General features: G+C 41.0%; 1 protein-coding gene across 4 annotated transcripts; it reads right to left on the bottom strand.

The window, feature by feature from the left end:
* Positions 1–10829: 10829 nt before the first annotated feature.
* Positions 10830–22139, bottom strand: LOC117257376 (RNA-binding protein 5-like). 4 transcript variants are annotated; one of them, XM_078168015.1, is made up of 25 exons: positions 22045–22139; positions 21464–21506; positions 21218–21386; positions 20953–21096; positions 20229–20298; positions 19774–19847; positions 18916–18999; positions 17739–17799; positions 17560–17628; positions 17309–17469; positions 17108–17205; positions 16662–16749; positions 15490–15558; positions 15325–15397; positions 15132–15235; positions 14883–15012; positions 14678–14769; positions 14383–14565; positions 13775–13924; positions 13489–13563; positions 13213–13392; positions 12953–13027; positions 12734–12834; positions 11444–11573; positions 10830–11257 (listed from the first exon to the last, which is right to left on the bottom strand). In XM_078168015.1, the coding sequence occupies exons 2-25, from the start codon at positions 21478–21480 to the stop codon at positions 11132–11134; spliced, it is 2523 nt and encodes an 840-aa protein (XP_078024141.1). In that variant the 5' UTR covers positions 21481–21506; positions 22045–22139; the 3' UTR covers positions 10830–11131. The 4 variants fall into 4 exon arrangements, with proteins under 4 accessions (XP_078024141.1, XP_033483429.1, XP_033483428.1 ...); XM_033627538.2 differs by having other exon boundaries at positions 14678–14772; XM_033627537.2 differs by having other exon boundaries at positions 20953–21099.
* Between the last annotated feature and the right edge of the window lie 32 nt (positions 22140–22171).

Raw genomic sequence — 22171 nt, forward strand, 5'->3', positions numbered from 1 at the left:
TTGGTTGCAACAAGTGGTTATTTGAGTTACTGTTGCCTTTCTATCATCTTGAACCAGTCTGGCCATTCTCCTCTGACCTCTGGCATCAACAAGGCATTTTCACCCAGAGAACTGCTGCTCACTGGATATTTTCTCTTTTTCAGACCATCCTCTATAAACCCTAGAGATGGTTGTGTGTGGCACCAACAACCATGCCATGTTCAAAGACCTTTCTTCCCCAATCTGATGCTCGGTTTGAACTTCAGCAGGTCGTCTTGACCATGTCTACATGCCTGAATCCACTGAGGTGCTGCCACCTGATTGGCTGATTAGCTATTTGCATTGACAAGCAGTTAAACAGGTGTATCTAATAAAGTGGCCGGTGAGTGTATAGTCTGTCTCACCAGATGTAGACTGTGGGTATAAGCCTGTCGTTGGCTAACAATTACAGCTGGCATTCTCTCTTTCTGTTTTCTGCATGCTACCATTTTGCAAGGGCACCATCACTGTATCCTGGGTGTATTTCTGCCCAAGACAATTGTGATTGGTATAGAGAAATACAAACAACACAGAGGGTTTCTTTCCTCTATACCAGAATGATAATGGGTGCCTCCTGACCTTTCTCTAGTGCTGACACAGCGCTGTGACAATGAGGCTACTATATATACAACTACAACTCTTTTGATGGGAGCACACCAGCCGCGATGCTGATTCGCGACTCAAAGGTCCAGTGTGTAGGATTTAGTGACACCTTTTGGCATAAGTAGTTCATAATATTTATAACTATGCTTCCATTAGTGTTTTATCACCTGAAACTAAGAACTGTTGTGTTTTAGTTACTTTAAAATGAGCTGATTAGATCTACATACAGAGCGGGTCCTATTCTATGAAGTCTGCCATGTTGTTCTACAGTAGTCCAGAATGGACAAACCAAACACTGGCTCTAGACAGGGCTATCACATTTTTGTGTCAACCACCATAGTTCTCCTACAAGCTCCACATACAGGAGAAGTTTCAGTTATGCCACCTCACCTCTAGATGCCACTAAATCCTTCATAAAAGACTTTAAAAGCAAATATTGAATATCGCAAGTATCGTCCAGGGGCAAAAAGTGGGGGAGCCCTTGTCTAGACCAAAGCAATCTTTCAACCTGGCCTTTATTTTGATCTCAACTACACATCTGTAAAGTTTCATGACTGCATCTTGCGCCGCTGACAACAATGTATTGACAATACCTGTCCACATCTGTACTTGATACTTCCACTGTGGTAGTTCCTACTACATAAGATGTCTACGGCACACACGCACACACACACACACACACACACACACACATGCACAAGGTAAAACAATATCAGACTACAGCCATGCTTACAGTTTTATTAGGCTGTACTTTGGCACAGAGCTTTGAGCTAAATATAAAGTCACCATGCTCACTGTGACAATGCTGGCATGTTAATTAGTCCTGTCATGATAATTACATTATTACGCTAATTGAGGTCAGCAAAAAGGATCGAGGCCATGTCTGTATATCATACAATATTTACATGCATTCAATATTTTAGCCAACATGATAATAAACAGCAAGGCTTTTCCAACCATTTAAAGACTTGGGTTCAGCACCTATGTGGTATTCACTGCCCATGCTGAGACACATTTTTCTTTCATTTGTGGTCAAATTAAAAGTTCATTGCTCTTTGAAAGGGTATGCTTGCTAAGTAGCTCCAAACACAAAGTAAATCACTGTGTTTCAGACAGCAGCACTGTGGTGCTAAAAGATATGCACTGTGACTTGCAGTTGGTCGACAGGACTTCAAAGACTGTTAATGTGTGTAATGATCAGACAGAGTCTTCTTCTACCCCATGAAGCTAACATCCTAGTAGGCTAACTAATTTAGAGGCTACAGATGAAGAAGATGACATCACACTCTTTTTGTCACAAAAAAACCATCATGATTTGTTGATCAAAAGCTGTTTCATTTTGTCTTGCTCTCACCTAAAGACTGCAGACAGTCGTAACTAAATTGCACATTCATAGAAAAAGTGTTAAGTCATCTTTGTCCAAACTGCAACACACACACACACACACACACACTACTGAACCAAATGTATTACATCAACAAAGCAGTGCAGCCGTCTGAGCAGCTTTGAATGGATTTCTGAAAACAATGGGAGCCTGTGACTTCTGGGAGGTCAGGCAAACGTGCATGACAATATCAGAGCTTATAACTTTGGTGACTGTAAAGGCTTAAGTGGATTTAGACTTTTCAAAGGCAGGTCCAGAAAAAGATAAAATAAAATTAGCCCATTATTTTTAAGCGGCACACATGTCTTCTAGTTATCCTGCACCCTAACAAAAAATGTTCCTCTAATCTTTACTCGTTTGCCTTTTATGAGATTTAACTAACTTGTGTTAGTTAGGGTCTTTTCCAAGGAGCTTCCCTCACAAGTGTTGAGCTCGATTTGTGGCCTTCTGTCCATCCTCCGTAGCCCCACAGCCTCCGCCGTGTACATAATGAGGAGAAACAGGAAGAATAGATCTCATCACAGACCACTAAACCCATTCAGTTTATTTTGCTGAGCCCTGCTGGAAGATGCTGCAATCAAACTCAATTAAGGTCAATCTTCTAGTAGTGCATTCATCATTTGGGGAAGAGATGCTTGTCACTGTGTGATCATCCAAAGCAACATGGCCCACTCATGGGTGAGCAAGAAATAGCCATGCTGTTGAAATTATGTGGTTATGTAATTACCTGAGAGCTGGTTTCACTGAGCCGGGGCTTTATGTCAGACTATAGGCAGTTTGGTGAAAGTTTATTAATGCCTCGTGAATCGAGTGCGGCGGTGACTCACAGTCACGCAGTGTGTGTGTGAACATCAGCTAACACTGACGACACTTGACACGGTGCCTCGGGGGCTACAGGCATGAGTCAGTTTGGAGGTGTTAAAGAAAATGACATGCCTGCTCAGATGTTCAGGTTTGTTTATATGAATAATATTAGTAAATAAGAAGGAGGAGAGGAATGTGATGCATATCAAACAGTCATTTCATTATTTTCATTCTGTGTTATCAGTGTTGGTTTCATTTTATGATTAAATATTTCTGTGGTTTGTGAGGCACATTGGCAGAGGGACCATGTGTGCACACATCCAGGCAAAAATTCTCAGGTGCAAGACAAAGAATTTTCCCCTGGAGGTCATAAAGGAGGTCTGTGCACTGTCGGCTCCACACGGTTTGTTTTCCTATTTTTTTTAATTTTTTTTTTCAAGGTAATGTTTTGATCTGCAAGATGTTCCTTGGGCCCGAAGACGATCTTGTAGTTTGAAACTCTGACTTAAAAGAAAAGAGAAATAAACTATTTATTTAGAGCCTCCAGTGTGCAGACCTCTTCTTTGATTTGTTGTGATGTACAGTAAAAATACAACTAGACAAATTGAACACACTCCCCACCTGCGCTTTTTTAATGCATAATTACAGCTATTAAGAAAATAATGGATTCTGCAATACATACCAATAACAACAACAACAACAACAATAACAACTCTTACAATAACATTTTTCTTTCTCTTCCCAACTGATAACCCCCCCCAAAAAATTGACAAAACAAACCTAACTCGTTACTAGCTTTTTCCATAGCTTTCAACCATTAAACATGCTCTTCATCAATGGTCAGTTGTGTTGGAGACATATGTAAACCTCTTGTCTGCATTTCCTTTAAGTTAAGCATTCAAGTTATCTATCTATCTATCTATATAGCCTTAGTTAACTCAAAGCAACAAATAGGAAAACATCGTCTCTTTTTATTTTAAAGAAGATGAACTTTGATATCAAGAAGCAACAGGACACGTCACTTCAAAACAAAACAGCATATTGTAAGCAACTGCAAATGTTACATAAAGACGCGGTAAGCTGGAGTAATCAGGGGGTTTCTGAAGCATTTATCGAGAGGAGACATCTGTCAAACTGGAGGATGGTGTTTGTTATTCTCTTCAGACTTCAATCATCAGAGAAAGTTTTTACAGGAGAAGTTCACAAAGTGTCCCCTACCCTACACACATAAACACATACTTGGGCCACCTGCCCATCCTCCTCTTTTGCCATCAAAGGGCCTGCACTGTAGTACACACACACACACACACAGTGCAGGATAGAGAGTAGAGAAGTCCTGCATTATTCCTCTCTGCGGGAGGAATTCCCTGAAGGAGCAGCCTGACTGTTCCAGGAGGGAGCTGAAACATCGAGGCCCAAAGAGGGAAGAAGGTCGGGGTGAAACAGAGTATAGGCAGCAAAGAGCAAGAAAAACACATTCTGGGTTTCAAACATATATCTCTGGTCAAAGCTTGCAATGTATGCAGCATTGCCCTCACACATGGAGTAAGATTTTACATTTCACAACTGTTGACAATTTTTCTGGCGTCAGTAAAACTTTCTGCTGTTGTTTTGTGTTCAGTTGTTCTTTACTCTGTAGATGTTAAAGGCTACAACTACATAGCAAAGAACAGCTCACAGAGGCTGAATCTATTTATATTGTGAAGCGTTCAAGCTCTATTTAGTAAAAAATTAGTATTGGGTGAAAGTAAATTAGTAATGTTCTCATGATGTGTTCAATGTAATCCTGTAAAATGTAGCTTTCGATGTTTGTAGGAGAATTTTTTTGATGTTTTCAAAGCACTTTAAAATAGATGTTAGAGAAGGAATTATGATGTATCATATATAGTAAAAAGGCTTTTGCTTATCTTTTTAAAGATGTTTTAAAAAAGGGGCTCCCCCGCCTGGTACCCTAAGGGGGCCCCCCGCCTTGGGTACCAAATCTGCTAGGGCCGCTGCTGAGTATTTGTGATAATACCTACATATTCTCAGGATAATTTAGTTGAACTATTCACACAATCTATGCAGGTAGAGTGAATAGTTCAAGTTCAACTAAGTTATTGTGAGAATTGTCACGTAAACATCTACAGACAAAGCAAAAACAGTTCAGTTACTGAATCTCAACTAATATGCTGTTGAAATGTTACAAATACTCTATAATGTACACAGTCTATAAGTGGAATATCCAAATAAAGTAATACCAACAGACAGAGGAAATTATTTTTGATCCAGATCATCTTGGGGAGCATTCTCCACTATTACTCCTTAATTAAGGCTTGTATTACTCAGGTTCATTCTTACAGAAGCAACATACTGACTGTAATCCGTCTTTGAATGTCCAAATGAATTCTGTCTGCATTAGGATCCAACAGCATCTTTGCTTTTTGTGCAGACTCAGGGTGTTTGGGGTTGGACACAGGGTGATGATGTTATTTTATCATGCTGTGATAGAGAGTGTATTATGCTGAGTTTGTATAAAATCAGCAATGACAGTAACGGGGATGAGGGAGCATCCTTCCCTGCAAATGCTGTTTGAGGAGACTACAGTTAAACAGGCTAGGGAGATTATCACAGACCCCTCCCATCTCCCTTCAGAATACAAACTGCTCCCTTATAGATGCTATAGGGTTCCAGTTAAATACAGGAGAAGATGCCTAAGTAGGCATAAGAACGCTTTCATCCCTCTCTGTAACTCAGGACATGTGGGTTTGAAATGAGAGACTGTGTTGCAGGCATTTGAATACACTTTATGTACGCAATTTTTAACACTGTTACTGCACTTTAATTGTATGTACTTTTACATAACAGCCTTTATGTCCAAGACAAATTACCCAAGGGACAAATAAAGTAAACCTGAATCTTAACATTTTGTACAATCAGATTAGAATCATCTTGTTACACGTTATTATCTTCACATCTGCTGTTCGCTGCAGACGGAACAGATCCCAAATTGGATTGCACTCAATGAACGGCTACACTGAAACCACTATTTAGGAGATTCTCCTGATCTGTCAGCTTCTCCATAAACTCATCAACTTTTTACTGACCACTAATCAAATTACACGCTTTTACTGACTGCTTGGTATAGCCTTGGGGAACCACTGTATGTACCACAAACCTACGGCACCTGAAGGAATCATGAAAAGATGAAAAGCTTATGTGACAAGGTGAGTCCCAAACCAGAGTTCCTGCTACAGAAACGAACTCCATATGAACTTTGTGCAGCTGTGTAATTATGTGGATTGTACAAACTGCTGTGGAGCTATAGGCACATGATATAATATGTGCAAAAATACAACATTTAAATGTGACAACAAATTCTAATGCCTACTTTAAACAGGCTATATTATCAATGTAAAAAAGGCATATAGTTAGATACACCCTGTGCTGGTTAATAACATTCAGACTCCATCTTATAACCTCCGAACAGATGGTATCAAAAGCTGTCTTAAGGACCCCATGGGAGAAAAATCCCAAACATTTCTGGGATAACAAGTAAATATTAAAGTAGAAATACCTGATTTTATGAATGCTCAGATTTAATAAGACATCTAAACTCCCCCTAAATGAATGTGTGGCTCATAAGTTCCTCAGTTATTGAATTCTCCTGTTTGGACAGCTGGCCAGAGTTTGAAGCGATTCGCCAGCATGAGACATGTGTGTTACCAGTGTGGGTTCTTCTGGTTGTCGTGCATTTGTTCCGAGTATAGTCTTAGATGTATTTCCTCTTAGATCCCTGAGGAAAGGAAAACACACATTTCAAATGTAGACAAACACGACACTGTACAGTATGTCCTCTGGATCAGTGCGGCTTCACCGTGATCCACCTGACAACATACAAAGCCTCCCTGTTTGAATAGACAACACTGACTTCATTCAAAGATGGCATAAAATTACTGTGATATTGGATAATGGACAGAGACTTCCTCATGTTCATGCCCCAGTGTCTCAGTTTCTTTTTTCATTGTAACCCTCTCCTTGTCATACTGTCACATGCAAAGGTGAAACTTTGGTTTCTTCCCCAGAAGAAAAACTACAATGTGAATCCTATTTCCAGCATTTCTACATACAGACATTTGGACTATATCAGAGCAAAATGAGCAGCTAATTCACATTCTCTGCCCAAGTCTCACGGCTGGCCAAGGTGACACAAACAGGATTTGGAGAAGACGGGAGAAGTTCCCCTGCTGATCCCCGGTGGAAAATATGTGTATAGTCACATGCAACAAACTCCTTTCTGTGCCTTATGATGTAGTTCTTGTTTTTATTTTCTACTGCAATTTTCCATGTCATTACTTGTGATGTTGTAACAAAATGTATCATCCTCCTGTTTATTTCCACATTTCACACTTCCCCTGCATCAGGAGCGGCTTGAGAAACCTTCAATTTGAGATGTTTTTGCACACTTCTTTATTCAAAATGTTGACAGCAAGGTTGACTTTCATTGACAGAAACTGGTTTTGTTGCTCCGCAGCTGGCTATAGAGATGTAAAGTGAAAGTAACTGAGTAAAGTTTATCAGTGTAGCACCTTTCACAGATACAAAATCAGAATGTGTTTAACATTAAAAACAAATGACACAATAAAAACGATGAAAAAGACACATAGGCTAACCAAAATCTTGTCTGAATGAAAATGATTTAAGTACTGTTATTTAAGAACATCACACAAATCCAAGGATTGCACTGATAATGGGAGATTTTGACTGCAGTCTGATTGCATTCAGGCTGCCACGGTGCAGACACCACCAATCACATTTCACTTTTCAAATTAAAATGGGGCAGGAATTGTACGTGCTTATGTTCAAGTCTGGGCGTGAATTACAGAAATATTTTGTAAAAGGTATTAATGCGTGTGGTATATATCATGGTACGTTAGAGTGCCAAATACTTGCTGGGATATTATGCTTATCTACTAACATAACATATGTTTGAAATATTACCAGATTCAACAGAGAATTAAGGAAATAATATATCTGCATTCTTTGGGTCTTCACTGAGGATGATGTAAACTGTACCCAAGATATGTCCTGAAGATGTATCTGTCATCCATATTGGACCAGATACAACATGACACATACAGATATGCCACAGATACAGTCAGTATTTCTAAAAACACAAATATTGAGCTTGGATATTTCCAGCTGTGACATACAGTCAGATTTGCAATACAAACATGACAAAAATAACATATAGATGGCATCCTAGTATAATATATGCACTCCTGAGGTATACTGAGTCCATATTTCACCAGATGTGGCGCAGATCAACAGAACTCAGAGTATGATTATGGAATGGTCCGTATTCTCCAGTGAATCCCGGGGATATCCAAATGATTTATTTCTGGATTCTGACTATTTTCCTGCAGTAAGAGCATTCCAGACACTGGGGGGGGAAAAGCTTGATAAGCACAGTCACTTCAAATCAGAGTCAGAATCAGAATCAGAAAACCTTTATTGTCCCTTGCAAGAACCAATGGAAATTTGTCTTTGATGTGCTCACAAATGTACAGAGAATAAAAACACAAGTTAAAACACAGAACATCAGTGCAGAATAAATACAGCGAGGACATTAAAAGATTTCATTGTGAGTTGTTGATGATGTTGACTGTGGATAACATTAATGATTTTTGTTTGACTAAGTTTGTTCTTGCTTGAGGGACCCTGTATCTATGGCCTGAAGGAAGGAGTTGAAATGAGTTGTGGAGCGGATGTGAAGGGTTGTGTATGATGGTGGCGGCTTTCTGTCTTACTGCCTGAGTGTGGAGGTCTGAGAGAGAGGACTGTGTGATGTCTGTTATTTTACTTGCATGTTTGATGACCTGTAACAGTTTGGATTTGTCCTTTACAGAAAGAAATGTGTGACAGGATGAGATGTTGTAAGTGAGGACAAGTTTTGTAGTGGGTTCGAGGGATGTCCAATAACTTTAGATCAGATGATCTATGAGCCTGGTTTGGCATATAAGAGGAGGAGGTCACGATATACTGGGGAGTTAGGCCATGCAGAGCTCTAAAAGTTAACACCAGTTCTTTAGGCAAGGCAAGACATGCTGCTTGGTGAGGCAAAAGCCATTATTTAAGTTACCTGACCTGTATTACTGTGCAGTGAGGCACAGTAATACACAACAAAAGCATCACGCCTGCTCAATAAGGTTGATCTCAACAACTAGGCTGTTTCAAGGACGAAAAGGAGTTTTCATTTGCTGAAATCCTATTCATATGACATCTGCTATACATTTGGGACATGGTGTACAGTACATATGCCAACCTCATCCCCTCACAATTTTATTCAGTGTGGCCACTGACTGTGTTATGCAAAACGGCTTAGTCAACTGACACAGATTCGGGTAAGCTGAGCCAGTGCCATGCTGAACACTGAGTAGGCATTCACGAGTGTCCCTGTGAGACGGAAAGCACAGTTCATTTGGTGCTGTGGCATTAATCAACAGGGAGATCAAAGCTGTCATCCTGCTACTACAGGGTTAGTTAAGCTGCACTGTTTGGCTGTCACCCAACAGGAGACCTCGGTGAGCTCTGGCATCCTGACTTTCCATGGCTTTTTATATGACGCATGAGATCCTGACTGAGGTGAAAGGGGAGGATTTCTTAAGGAAAAACACACGGAGATGATTCAAATTAAGCTCGAGCTGTATTATTGCGAGTGTTGTATTGTGACCCAACACCAGTGATTTCCCCCCAGCACCCAGCAGCAGTGAGGACATGTCACTTTGAGACAGGCAGTGTGAGGGGAGGCTGCTGATGTAACCAGCAGCACAGATATGAAACTACAATCACAGCAAGATGAAGAAAAGATTTGATCTGACAAGCAATTATACATAGAAGGCACTCCATTTATCAGCATTAATACACATGGAACATCATTTATGTACTATGAAGGAACTGAGTGTTTTGGGAGAAAATACACTGACTAAATTTTCATAACCAGAGGATCATGTAAATGGATTTTTTGTCATTTTATCATCTTTTATAGTGACAGGTTGATGCAATTCCTTCTAGAACTGACACTGCCCCCTAGTGATGGGACACAGAATACTCTAATATACAACAGGGACATCTACATAACATAAAAAAGCAGATTATATGTATTAGCTCTGTAATGATGTCTCTCAAAACCTTTGCTGAAGCCTGACACTGGAATTTGATTGATGTTTAAATGCTGGTCCAAATTGTGAAAAGTAGTACTGTATCTCTGTATCTTCACACACCTATCCTATCTATCCTCAGTTCTTCCAGGAAATAGCGAAGACCGAATGACCCCAAACAGGCAAAGATTCTGGGGCATCCTCAAAAATCCCTGGCATTGCCACTGAAGCGAGAGCGAGTCAAACATGTCAGCCATTAAGCCTCAGGACAGACGATATGAAGGCAGCCAACAGAGGGTCTGACAAAAATAATAGACAGCATAGTGCTGGTGGCTCAGAGACAGAGATTTAGTGCGACCATATTGTGCCAGCGTCTGTATAATGAACCTGTTCTGTATGCTCATATAAAATTAAATGAGTATTTCCATACACAAGACCAGCCTGTGCCGCAGTCAGACTCTAATGGATGCTCATGACATGGAGGGTTACTACCTGGAAGTTATTGTAACCAAATGTTGTGATTCAGTCTACAGTATGGTTGTGACATCACACCTCCACAGAAGTCCTGACAGCCCATTTAAAGGCCCATTTTCTGAATACAGACTGTGCATTTCTCTGTAGTTTGTGTTTCAATACTTTCATAGAATTTATATACCCCTTTACCTGCTTTATAATGAAATGACAGAACTTTGGTTTCTTTTCATAATTTTAAAGTCTCAATCTCCGAGCCTACATATCCAAGACATGACTAATTATACCTCACCTGCAGACACAAATCAACACACACCTCAGTAGGGCTGATCAATATCATCGAGGTCCATTTTCTTTTACGTTATTCTTTTACTTTTTTGTAAAGCCAGAAAACACTTTGCAGACAAGTCTTGTTAAGCACAAAGGTCAGGTTTAATTGTCACATTGATCCTTTAGATTTTCACAGAAACAAAACCTCAGCAGGTCCACATAATTGTATGTACAAACACTATACAGCATTTACATGTTCCTTTAACTGGAAGACAAAATATCTGGCTATATAAAACAAAACTACATTTTATGTACAGAGAACTAGAAATTACATTTAGAGTCTGTGCGCGGGGGGGAATCGACTCTTCCTTTTCACAGTCGGATCATTTGGCCACGAAATTAACATCTCCCACTTCAGTATGATAACTTTTCTCTCTCCGGTTCAATCTATCTCGGTGAAGCGTGCGAACATGGCCTTTCGAACAGCATCCTTGTAGGTGTCAGATGCTGAGAGTTCATATGAGCTGCCTTTAATACCCAAGCCTGTGCCCTTGGTCCTTAATGAAGCCTGTGGGGAGAAGACGGTTATTAGAGGAGACAGATTGGATGCAAGCAGTCCTCAGGTAAGAGTGCTAATTGCTTTGTGGGTGAAAAAGAACACACTGACATGCATATCCCATCTGTCAGGAGCAGGTAGGAAGATGAGAGGGTTATGCAGAAGAAAAAATGAAAAGAATTGTTGTTGGGTCCTCACCGAGATGGGAGCAGTGATGCCCTGTTGGTGGCGCCCCAGACCTTTGCCTTCCTTCCAGCCCATCGCTTGTAACATTTTGTTTCCAATGTTATCACTCGTGAGGCCGTCTTTGGTGGGCTGTTCATAATTTCTGTCGAAGATGAATGACCAGATATGTTAAAGGGGACCTGTTATGCTCATTTTCAGATTCATACTTGTATTTATTGTTTCTACTAGAATATGTTTACATGTTTTCATGGTCAAAAAAAAAAACACAATATTGTCCTCTCTGTGCTGGAACACCTGTATCAACCCTCTGTGTGACACGCTCAGTTTAGCGCCTGTCTCTTTAAGCCTCCCTGAGTGTACCATCATTGCAGCCGGGGGCCGACTATGACAAAGTGTTGGTGGAATAGTGGCAATTTCTACTGTGAAAAATCACCAATAAAAGCTTCAAAACACAATGATGCAGCAGGAATATAACCTGAAATCAGGGAGCATTCTATAACAGCTGCAACCAATTTTGCATGTTTCCCTGACATTATGTATCTTCTTTAGGAGTGCAGGCTGAGGCAAACGACCATATAAAGAATTCTGACACATCGTGATGTCATACTATAGCATGATAGAAAAAAATACGGTTAGAAACAGAGTATTCAAAATAGTAGGAAACCTGAGGTTTTTGCTCACTGGGATTATTTTTAATGTTACCTCATTATTTGAAACTATGGCCAAGTTTAATATGACCGTCCGACGCAGTAACGTTATATATAAGACACTAAACACAGAAAAGCATTATAGATACCCTTTCAAAATCTAATTTCACAGATGCTTGCAGTAAGATTTTATTTGTAGGACCTGCACCCACAAAGCTTTGTTTTCTTAGGAGACAGCATCTTCTTTCAATTGTTCTCAATGACGAGAGAGCATATGCTGCCACATGCAGCCGCCGAGAGAAAAAGGGCTACACTCAATGTCTTTTTCAGAGCGGGCCAGCTTTTTTGTGCTGCCGCTCCTTTAGCTAGGCTATTGTCACAACAAAGACAGAAAAGCCCATTTGTTAGATCAGATCGGCGACTGGTGGGTGTGCTTTTATCACTATACCATTGTAAGCTTGTTGTCAACCATGCAGTCAACCCTCTGTTAATGTAGTGGTATGTTAGCTGCCTAGCTAATGTAAATGTCAAGGTATTACGGTCAAAAAAACCCACACGCAGTGTGCTATGGGGGGGGGGGGGGGGAATCGCTGGGATGAAGCTTTTTTGCTTTTCTGCCAAAGAAAAATACTGTGGACACACGCCCGACACTTACACTGTGGGGGTTGGTGGTTGATAGAATTTCTTCTTCGGTGCTGGAGGTTCAGGAACACCATACTTCTCCCTTCTCTCTGCAGCTCTGTCTCTGTACTTCAGCTGTTAAAACAACCATGAAACTTTGATCAATGTGTCCTCATTGACCAGACCAAAAAAAATATCACTGATAGAGAAACATGCATTTTGAATTTTGATTTTGAAGTCTTGAGCCAAATACCTCCGTTTCTTTCCTCTCCAGCTCCTCCAGCTCAGCTTCTGAAAGCTTCGATCTTCTCTGAATTTCCAGGTTTTGCTGAAACAATTGAAAACAACTTTAATTCCCAAATAAATATCATAGTCACCTACATATTCAAGACTGTATATGATCAATAATGTCATTTGCATTTGTATTGAAGCTTTACATATTGAACAGATGGCACTGTCCAGAATATTCACAGCTTCTTGCAAACTGAACGCCCGCTGTTTTACCATCCTCACCTTGTGAAGGTCGGAGAGCTGCTGGTGACGCAGCAGAGCGTCCTTGGTGGGGAACTGCCGTCGACACAGCAGGCAAACCATCCTCTTCCAGTCTGTTATTTTTCCCTCGTCATCGGCTGCTTTATCTGAGCCGCCCTCCTCTGGGTCACTGTCTCCGTTGTAAGCAGCAACCAGACTGCTCTGCATTATGAGAATGGATAAAGGATGAGGTATTATGGGATTTGTTTTTATAAATAATTGTGTAGAGGGGGAATAAGGGCAAGAACACAGACTAACCTTAGCTGTAGTCTCCTGCTCTGTGATCTTGAGTTGTTCAGTCATAAATGATGGCATCTCAAAGCCTCCCATTTGCTAAAAGGAAGCAACAAATCTCATCAACAAATTGTACGAATAAGCTATGTTATCATATTTGTGTTCTAATTTACACACAAAAAAAATATGAATTTTAATGAATGTGCCTTCTCAGTTAGCTCCATCTCAGTCTACGTTAGTACTGTTTAAGTATGCTATGATGCTAATGCCATGCAAAACATGCTTAGGCCTAATATATACTACTAAATACCTTTTTCTCAAAGAGGAAGAAACCTGCATCGGCAGCTGCAGACTCTCTCCTCTCTTCCTCCTTGGATGCTCCCAAGCTTTGGAAACTGCTCTTAAAACTTTCTTTTTGCTTATTTAAGGTTTTTGCCCAGCGCTCCATGTCCTTTGCGATCTGCAGTCATATTAACAATTAGCACAGATATCATGTGAATTCAATTCAATTTCAATTCAATTTTATTTATAAAGCCCAATATCACAAATCACAATTTGCCTCACAGGGCTTTACAGCATACGACATCCCTCTGTCCTTAAGACCCTCACAGCGGATAAGGAAAAACTCCCCCAAAAAAAACCCCTTTAACGGGGAAAAAAAACGGTAGAAACCTCAGGAAGAGCAACTGAGGAGGGATCCCTCTTCCAGGACGGACAGACGTGCAATAGATGTCGTACAGAACAGATCAGCATAATAAATTAACAGTAATCCATATGACACAATGAGACAGAGAGAGAGAGAGAGAGAGAGAGAGAGAGAGAGAGAGAGAGAGAGAGAGAGAGAGAGAGAGAGAGAGATGCAGGTAATGACAAGATGTGAGCCAGAGAGAAAATTGAAATTATTGAAGTAGCATTTACCTGCTGTGCAGACTTGCTTTTGGGCTTGTCTTTTTTCTCTTTGGGCTCTTTATTGTTCGTGGCTGAGGAGCTGTTAGCCGACGCTTGTTCTGTGCTTGTGTCCGATTCAGTCGGTGCAGGAATGTACGCCTCCTTCTCACTGTCCCAGTAGAGGTACTGCTGAGTCTCGGAGTTATAGTAGTACTATTAAAGCCAAGCATAAGAAAAACTGTGTGAGCTGTTTTGGATAAAATAAATGACATACACATGGAGTGTCTGGCAGTGTATTCTGCACATACAGTACGAGGGTACATACTTGGCTGCTGGGATCATAGTACAGGCCAGTCTGTGGATCATAATAGTAACCTGAAGACTCATCATACTGGTATGTGGAGGTGTCAGGGGCAGCTACTGATACAAAGACAGGCACATATGAAACAAAACATGCCTCATAAATTATGTAAAATAAACCTAAGGCTGATATACTCATATGCAGAGGAGCTACTGTGGACTAATCTCACCTGTTGTGTTGGCAGCCGGGGCAGCACAGACAGTAGCCGCAACAGTGGAAGCTGCTGGTGTTACCAGTGGTGCAGTGCAAACACTAGCAATCTGTTGTGCTGCATCAGCGGGCCTCACTAACTGATGTGCCTGAGAGTGACGGGGGAACAAATCATGAGTTAGTTTTGCAGCCACCATACAACACAAGAGTTGTAAATTATAAATTAGTAGATGTGTTTCAGTAGATGCCAAATTAATACACAGTCTACCTGTATGGCAGGCTGGCTGATAATAACAGGTTGGTAAACCTGAGCCGTCTGGGATATGACCACACCTGTGGCTGCTGGGATCAATGTCTTGATTCCTGGAGCAGCTGAAGACAGATGGTAATGATAGATTAGCAATCACCAGACGCGGCACAAAAATCCATCAAAACAGTGAGTGACTGACCCCTCTTATTACCTCCGAGTAATCCATCTCCAATGACAGGAGCCAATGCTTCTGGCTGCTGCTGCCACACTTGATAACTTTGTCCCTGTATCACAGGGAAAAAAAGACAACAACCAGTCAATCATCAGTCTGTGTCATTATAGTCACTTTCAAAATAAAAGTAGACTCTGAGCTGACCTGTGTTTGCTGTGCATAGCCCTCTGGTAGAGCGACGTAATCAGAGGTAGTGACCGTACCTTGCTGTAACTACAAGAAAATACAGGGATGAGAGCAAATTCAGCAACAACAAACAAGAACCTTGATTATCAACTTTACTAAGACATAATATTATAGGTATAGTTTTGAATTTTTAAATTGGGGTTGTATGGCATACTTATCAATGGCTAATGTATCACCTACAGTAGATGGAGGTCGGCACGCCTCTAGTTTGGAGAAACAGACAGGAAAAAGCTAAGCAGCGTACTGCTGTGGACAAGAGCAGCCGCAAAACATATTTTAGCCACCTAAAAAAGGCCTAACAAAAAAATCAATATCAATTTCAGTGTATGTTATATTTAGAGTACTTCCATCATTTTACCTTGCTGTCAGGCAGCCCTTTCCAATGGGGAACTGAAGCAGTTATCTCTGCCCTCTTCACAGCTACCAGACTCCTTTGACAAAAACAGCTATTTTACCTCACAGAAGACATGAGTTGCTGGTCTACGCTCCCTCGATCAGTTAATTTGTTATTGTGTGACTTCGGTGAACCTGAACTAACCCCTTAAAGTCACATAATAACACAAACTAGTTGATTAAGGCAGCAGTAAATCAGAAACTCCCGTGTTCTGCGAGGTAAAATGACTGTTTTTGTCAAAGGAGTGTGGTAGCTTTAAAGACAGTATAGCAATGGCTTCAGAACCCTGCCAGAAAAGACTTTCTGAAAACACTGAAAACACTCTCAATATATTTTACACTGAAATATATTTTGCTGTTGCCTCTGCCCACAGCACTGCTTAGCTTAAGTGGCAGTACTCCTGTCGGCTGCTCCAAACTGGGGTTGTGCTGACTGCTATCTACTGAAGGTAATAGACTGACTATGGCTAAGTACTTCATACAACCCCACAAAAATCATGACAATCCCTTGAAGCGCCACTAAGCAGTATCTTTTTAATTAATAATACTAATGGTTTCCTCTATAAGATCAGCACAACAGCAAGGACTGTATTTTACAGGGAGTCATTTGATTTACCTTTGTCACCTTTTTTAGTTTTAAAAATATCATGTCTGTAAGGGTGTCTGATTAGGAATTTTAAGTGTAACACCTTTAAATGATTTAGAAATACAAAACGGTACAAGTAAAACCCTGATACCTGGCTGGATGACCACTGAGCGGCAGCGATGGCTGTGCTGGCAACAGAGAGAGCACTGGCTCTGATCCCATCAGGCTGCGCTGAGTCTCTGGAAAAGGACACGGAGTGATTAGTTAAACCTACATTTTACAGCACATGCAGGATGAAAATGAGTCCTTCATTTGCTATAACCACGCTTGCATCTGAATATGGAACCTGCCTGTGGGGCCAAATAAGCACCCTCCGGCAAAATGTGAACATCAAAGTTTAGAATAAGTGAACATATATTGTTTTTTCATTTTCAGTGCACTACAAAAGAAATAATGTAAAAGGAAAAACCTATACTGTGTCGGGACAAAACTTCCCACATGCTGCAGTTCTCACATCACAAATCCAGAAGAGCTTATATGTGCTATATTCTATTATTGGAGAGCTGAATCAAACACTATGTGTGTGTGATGACTCACTTCCTAGCACTCTTGGCATAATCCACACCAATTGTTTTTCCATCCAGTTTTAGAGGTGGCTGAAGGCTCTGAAGAATGGTGAGCAGCTGAGAAGCCTCCTGTGCAGGACGTGAAAATGCAAAGTTGTTAAAGGCATGAACACCCCCAAGCAAACATACTGACTGATATTGTGACTACAAATTGATGACAGAAATAATGCACCAAGGGAGATGAGAGCTGAACAAAGGCAAAGCCTCTATTCTGTCCTGTTTGCTTGTCTTTGATGAGGCGGATGTTTCCCGCTGACAGGTTGGCATAGGGGGCCAGTATGTTCAAAATCCCATCAACCGTTGAAAGAGGGGCAATATTTCTCAAAATGATTGCTGTGAATAAGATAAAACATTCATGAATAAATGTACAGTATGTTACTGGAGGAATGTACTATTTGAATATGAGGTGAAAGACACACTCACTGTCTCCATTGTAATCTCCTGGCTGTTGAGACTCTGCATTTAAACCACCTAGTCCTGGTGACTCTCCATCTATTGTACAGTGACACATAGCTTACCATTAGTTAGTGCAGGACAAAGTGGAAGGTACTTACAGAGAAGAACAAAAAATATACGATGGGTTTGTTGAAGTAACAACTCACCAACTTTGGCCGCTCCACACCTGAAGCACTTCAGCCTCTTCCGGAAATTGTACAGACCACACTGTAATAAACCAAAGACAATGTTGAGGTCCTTTTTCTTTTCAAGAAAAAAAGCATAGTCTGGGATCACAGTGTAGTGCCTAAAACACCTAAAACACACACACACACACACACACTTTATACTGAGTTATTTACATATTAGCTTGTAGCACTGCCATACTAGCACAACCGTTGCATGCCCCCAGTTTGGAATAACAGACAGAGAAAGCAAAGCAATGATCTGCTTTGGAAAAGTCAGCAGCAAAGCGTATTTCAGCCACCTAGGAAAATCAATATGACTTCAACAGTATGCTAGAATATTTTCACTGCTTTACCTTGCTGTCTTACTGCCCTCTCTGCTCGGGAACTGAGGCTGTTATATCCATCTATGCTCACTTCAAAGCCACCAGACTCCTTTGACAAAAGCTGTAATTTTACGTCTCGAAACATGAGAGTTGCTGGTCTACTGCTGCCTTCATCACTTAGTTTTTTGTGTTATGGTGTGACTTTGGTGAATCCAAACTAACCCTTTAACACACAGAAGTCACGCAATAAAACAAACTAACTGATCGAGGCAGCTCCTGTGGTGTGTGAGGTAAAAATTACAGTTTTTGTCAAAAGGAGCCTGGTGGCTTTGAAGAGAGCATAGATGGATTGAACAGCTTCGGTGCCCTGTTGCAAAGGGCTGTCTTCTAAATGAAACAAACACTTAAACTAATATTGATTTTTTTTTTAGGTTTTTCCTGCTGCCCCTGTCCACAGCTGTACATTGCTTTGCTTCCACAGTGCTGCTCCTGCCTGTTTCTCCAAACTGGGGGCGTGCCGACTGCATTTACTGTAGGTAATACAATGACTTTGGATAAGCACCTCATACAACTTCACCTCAAGAAATCCCAAGTTTCCCTTTAAGGTTCTCTATTTTTCTTTTTTTTGGTATCATGTATTTATTCTAACTCTATTTACTCAGTGCATGACCCAGAAATGTTGTGTTTCTTGTTCCTTACAACTCAGTACCCCCTCCCCTTTTTTGTTTCCTGTTTTTTTGTCCCCCTATCTTAGAGAAACGTGCAGGAATTTCAATGTGCTTATACTCTGCCTGTGTAAAAGGCAACAAAAGCTAGTTATAAATGACACTCACTGCATTGCAAAGCCAGTTTTCAAACTTCTGTCTCCTGTTGCTGTAGTGCACCGCGATGCTCTTCCCCTGGATCACCAACTTGTTCTGCGAAAGTCAAAATCCAACAATTATTTCAAATTCCCGACAGACGCGTGAGAGCAGCTGGAACGGGAAAGAGTGGCTAGGCTTACACTCTTAGCTGCTTAGGTAGAGTGTCTCAGGGAGTAAAAAGGGAACAGAGGCAGAGAGTGAAGTTCAGAGAGAAAGCTGCGGTTCTGTGTATGAGGGAATGAGTTCTCAAAATAAAAAAAAGGTTCTAAGTGTTTGGGATCGGAGTGCTGCCAGCTCGTCCATGTTTCACTCCAGTCTTCGGATTTTTAATGGAGATGAGAAAATATCCAAGTGACTGAGCTGGAGCAGAATGTGCTATGGAACCACATATGGGATAGTCGAGACTGAACAAGACTACTTGGGCCACTCTGTGGACAGGACGAATACTCCTTTCATGGAGGAGAGGCTTATGTAGCTTATTGTCCTATTTTTTTGCATAGTATCTTGGTTAATATTCGTAACAGAACAGACAAAATATTTCATTGCATTTCCAAAAACAAGAAGTGATTCAATACTGAATTCACAACATAATGTAATCTAAGCAGTTGAGACTATTCTGTCTGAAATAAATCAATGAGCCAAGAGTGTGATATCAAATATATTTACCTCTGATATCACAGTTTTGAGTGACCAAGGCTACCATACAGTCCTACATCTAAACACCAACAGTTTTTAGCTCTGTATATTGCAAATATGTCACTCATGTATCGGTTAATCGGGGCCCTAATCTCCAAGAATAATTCTAAACTTGGTGATTGTTGAGGCAACCTGATTGGTCTCCATCCATCGGGTAGAATCTTGCAAGTGATAAAACTCCACGAAGGCGAAACCTCGGCTTATACCTAGAGACAGCATTCAAATATAGACGGGAGGCGTGTTAGTTAGAATGCTTTGGTGCAACATTCAAACTCACAATGGGCTTGTACAGTCCAGTTCAAAGCAAAAACGGAGGTGGGAAGGGTGCTTACAAGGTCAAGGGGATGGTGGCAGTATGGTGTTTACCATAACACGTAATGTCTGTACAGAAATAGTAGAGGGAACAGTACAAACAGTAACCTCCTTACCTGGCCATATCATCATCATATAATCAAAACCAGACTACGTGACACAAAGGATCCTCTGACAGGTGTAGTATGAGGCTTTTTTTTAGGGATTGCAATAAAAGAAGCAAAGTGGGCTGTAAGACAGAACGTGGAGGTGAACAGGAGACACTCGACACTCACCTGTCCTTTTCTTCATCAAGCGTATGTCCACAGGCTGGGGCCCCTGCAGCTGCTCGAGCGCTGAGCGGATCTGGAGACAGTCAAATTCATCTGAATGCAACTACTGATCTCTTTCACTGTATTGCCAAGCATTAGCAAGTTAAGTTTTTAACTTAAGTTTTAATAACATGCAGGTAACACTTTTATCAAACTTCACGCCATTTCTCCATATTTAGAAATGATAGGCTGCCTCTTCCTTACCAAGTTAGTCAAAAAGCAGCTGACATGAGCTGTAGTCATTGAACAAACTCAACTTCCTAACTTTAACTGTCAGAACTTGTGGTAAAGCCAGACCAAATGTGGCCAAAACCTCCCACAATCAGCTGCTTGATGATGGATAAACTGCCACGCAAGCCCAAATGTTAGGTCAACAAACGAGACAGATTGGTGCAGAGGCTGCCTCTGACTTCTAAAATTTATTCTCATTTACATTCACAAAGGATCTCAGGTGTTTCTGGTTTCAGCACCGTAACTTCACACCCATTCCAGGTCAGTTTACAGACTATGAACTCAGCCCTAAAAGCCTACAGCCCATCCTTCTCTGCCTCAATACATCACACTCTTTATGAGGGATTCACTGCTCCTCATGAAAAATTAAGCAGAAGGCAGCATTTCTACGTATCTCTCGACACTCTGCGTGGCTTTACTCTTAAATCAGTGGCATCAGTGAGACTTGTGAGCTTACATCATCCTCTGTGACATGAAGAGAGAGACCCCTCAGCATTATAGTCTTGCTCTCCTCCTCCTGCTCCATTTTGTAGTCCTGGTCTGGATAATCCCCCTCGTATTCATCATCGGATCTGTCACTATTGCGTCGTTTTCGGCCCCTCTGCTGCAGACAAACACACACAAAATGCTGTTGTTATTAAATTTAGAACCAAGATGTTTTGTATTTTCTATTACATGTGAGAAAGTAATATGAGCTTACAATAATATTCCATTTCCCTCACCTCTGGACTGTCTCTGTCTCTGCGTTCATCAAAGCGCTCCCGGTGTCTATCATCACCCCATCGTCGATCATAATCCCTCTCCACATCTCTGCTCCGTCTTTCATGCCATTCTGGATCATCTCTCCTCCCATCCGAGCCATATCTTCCACTACGTTCACCCCGACTCAGCCTGAAAAAAAGAAAATGAGGGTCAGTGTGGGTACACTGAATATGTGCCACTTTCAAGTTGGATTATGCTCATTTTACCTTTTATCAGCTCCCATGGTTTAATGTAGAGGATCAAGTGACACTGTGGAAAAATCAAAAGTTTTCAGCCATTGGATCACTATCAAAAATAGCTCTCAATTTCAGGGATAACATCAGAGAGATTGATGGCTTAATGACTGGAACTAACGCCTTGACTTGTTTTAACTTTATGAAGCTGAAAAGCAGATTTGACTTTAGGATTTTGTAATATAAAAACGTTTTGCGCTGAAAGATGTGCTCTAAAAAAAAGGCTGAATTTTCAATACAATATTATCATTACATTCAGATCACATATGAATGGCTAAGGTCACTGATGAAGCCAAGCCAGGGACACTAAAGGCCTGCCTTAACACGACTAACAGAAGGCGATATTACAACAATAAGAAAACTGAGCCCAACCAGCGACAACACTGCAGAAACAGGCGGCCCTTTGCTAACACTGTAGCAACCGAGCTAGTTTAGCTGTGTGTGATAGACGTTATAGCTTCAACGTTTGATTCTGTATGGATTAGCTAACGTGACCTTAAATAACTTAGCTTAAATTAGCTGAAACAACAAATACAAATCACCGTGTTACATACCGTTTACTGGCACGGACTGCAGCATCTGATGTTGTTTTCTCCCCAGTCCTTCCGGTCAGCAGAAGGCTCTTCTTCTCTGTTTTTAAGACAGATAGCAAACACGTTAACTGCGCACTATCGCCCCCTA

The sequence above is a fragment of the Epinephelus lanceolatus genome, chromosome 1, assembly GCF_041903045.1.
Source record: "Epinephelus lanceolatus isolate andai-2023 chromosome 1, ASM4190304v1, whole genome shotgun sequence".
In the NCBI taxonomy this organism is placed as follows: Eukaryota; Metazoa; Chordata; class Actinopteri; order Perciformes; family Serranidae; genus Epinephelus; species Epinephelus lanceolatus.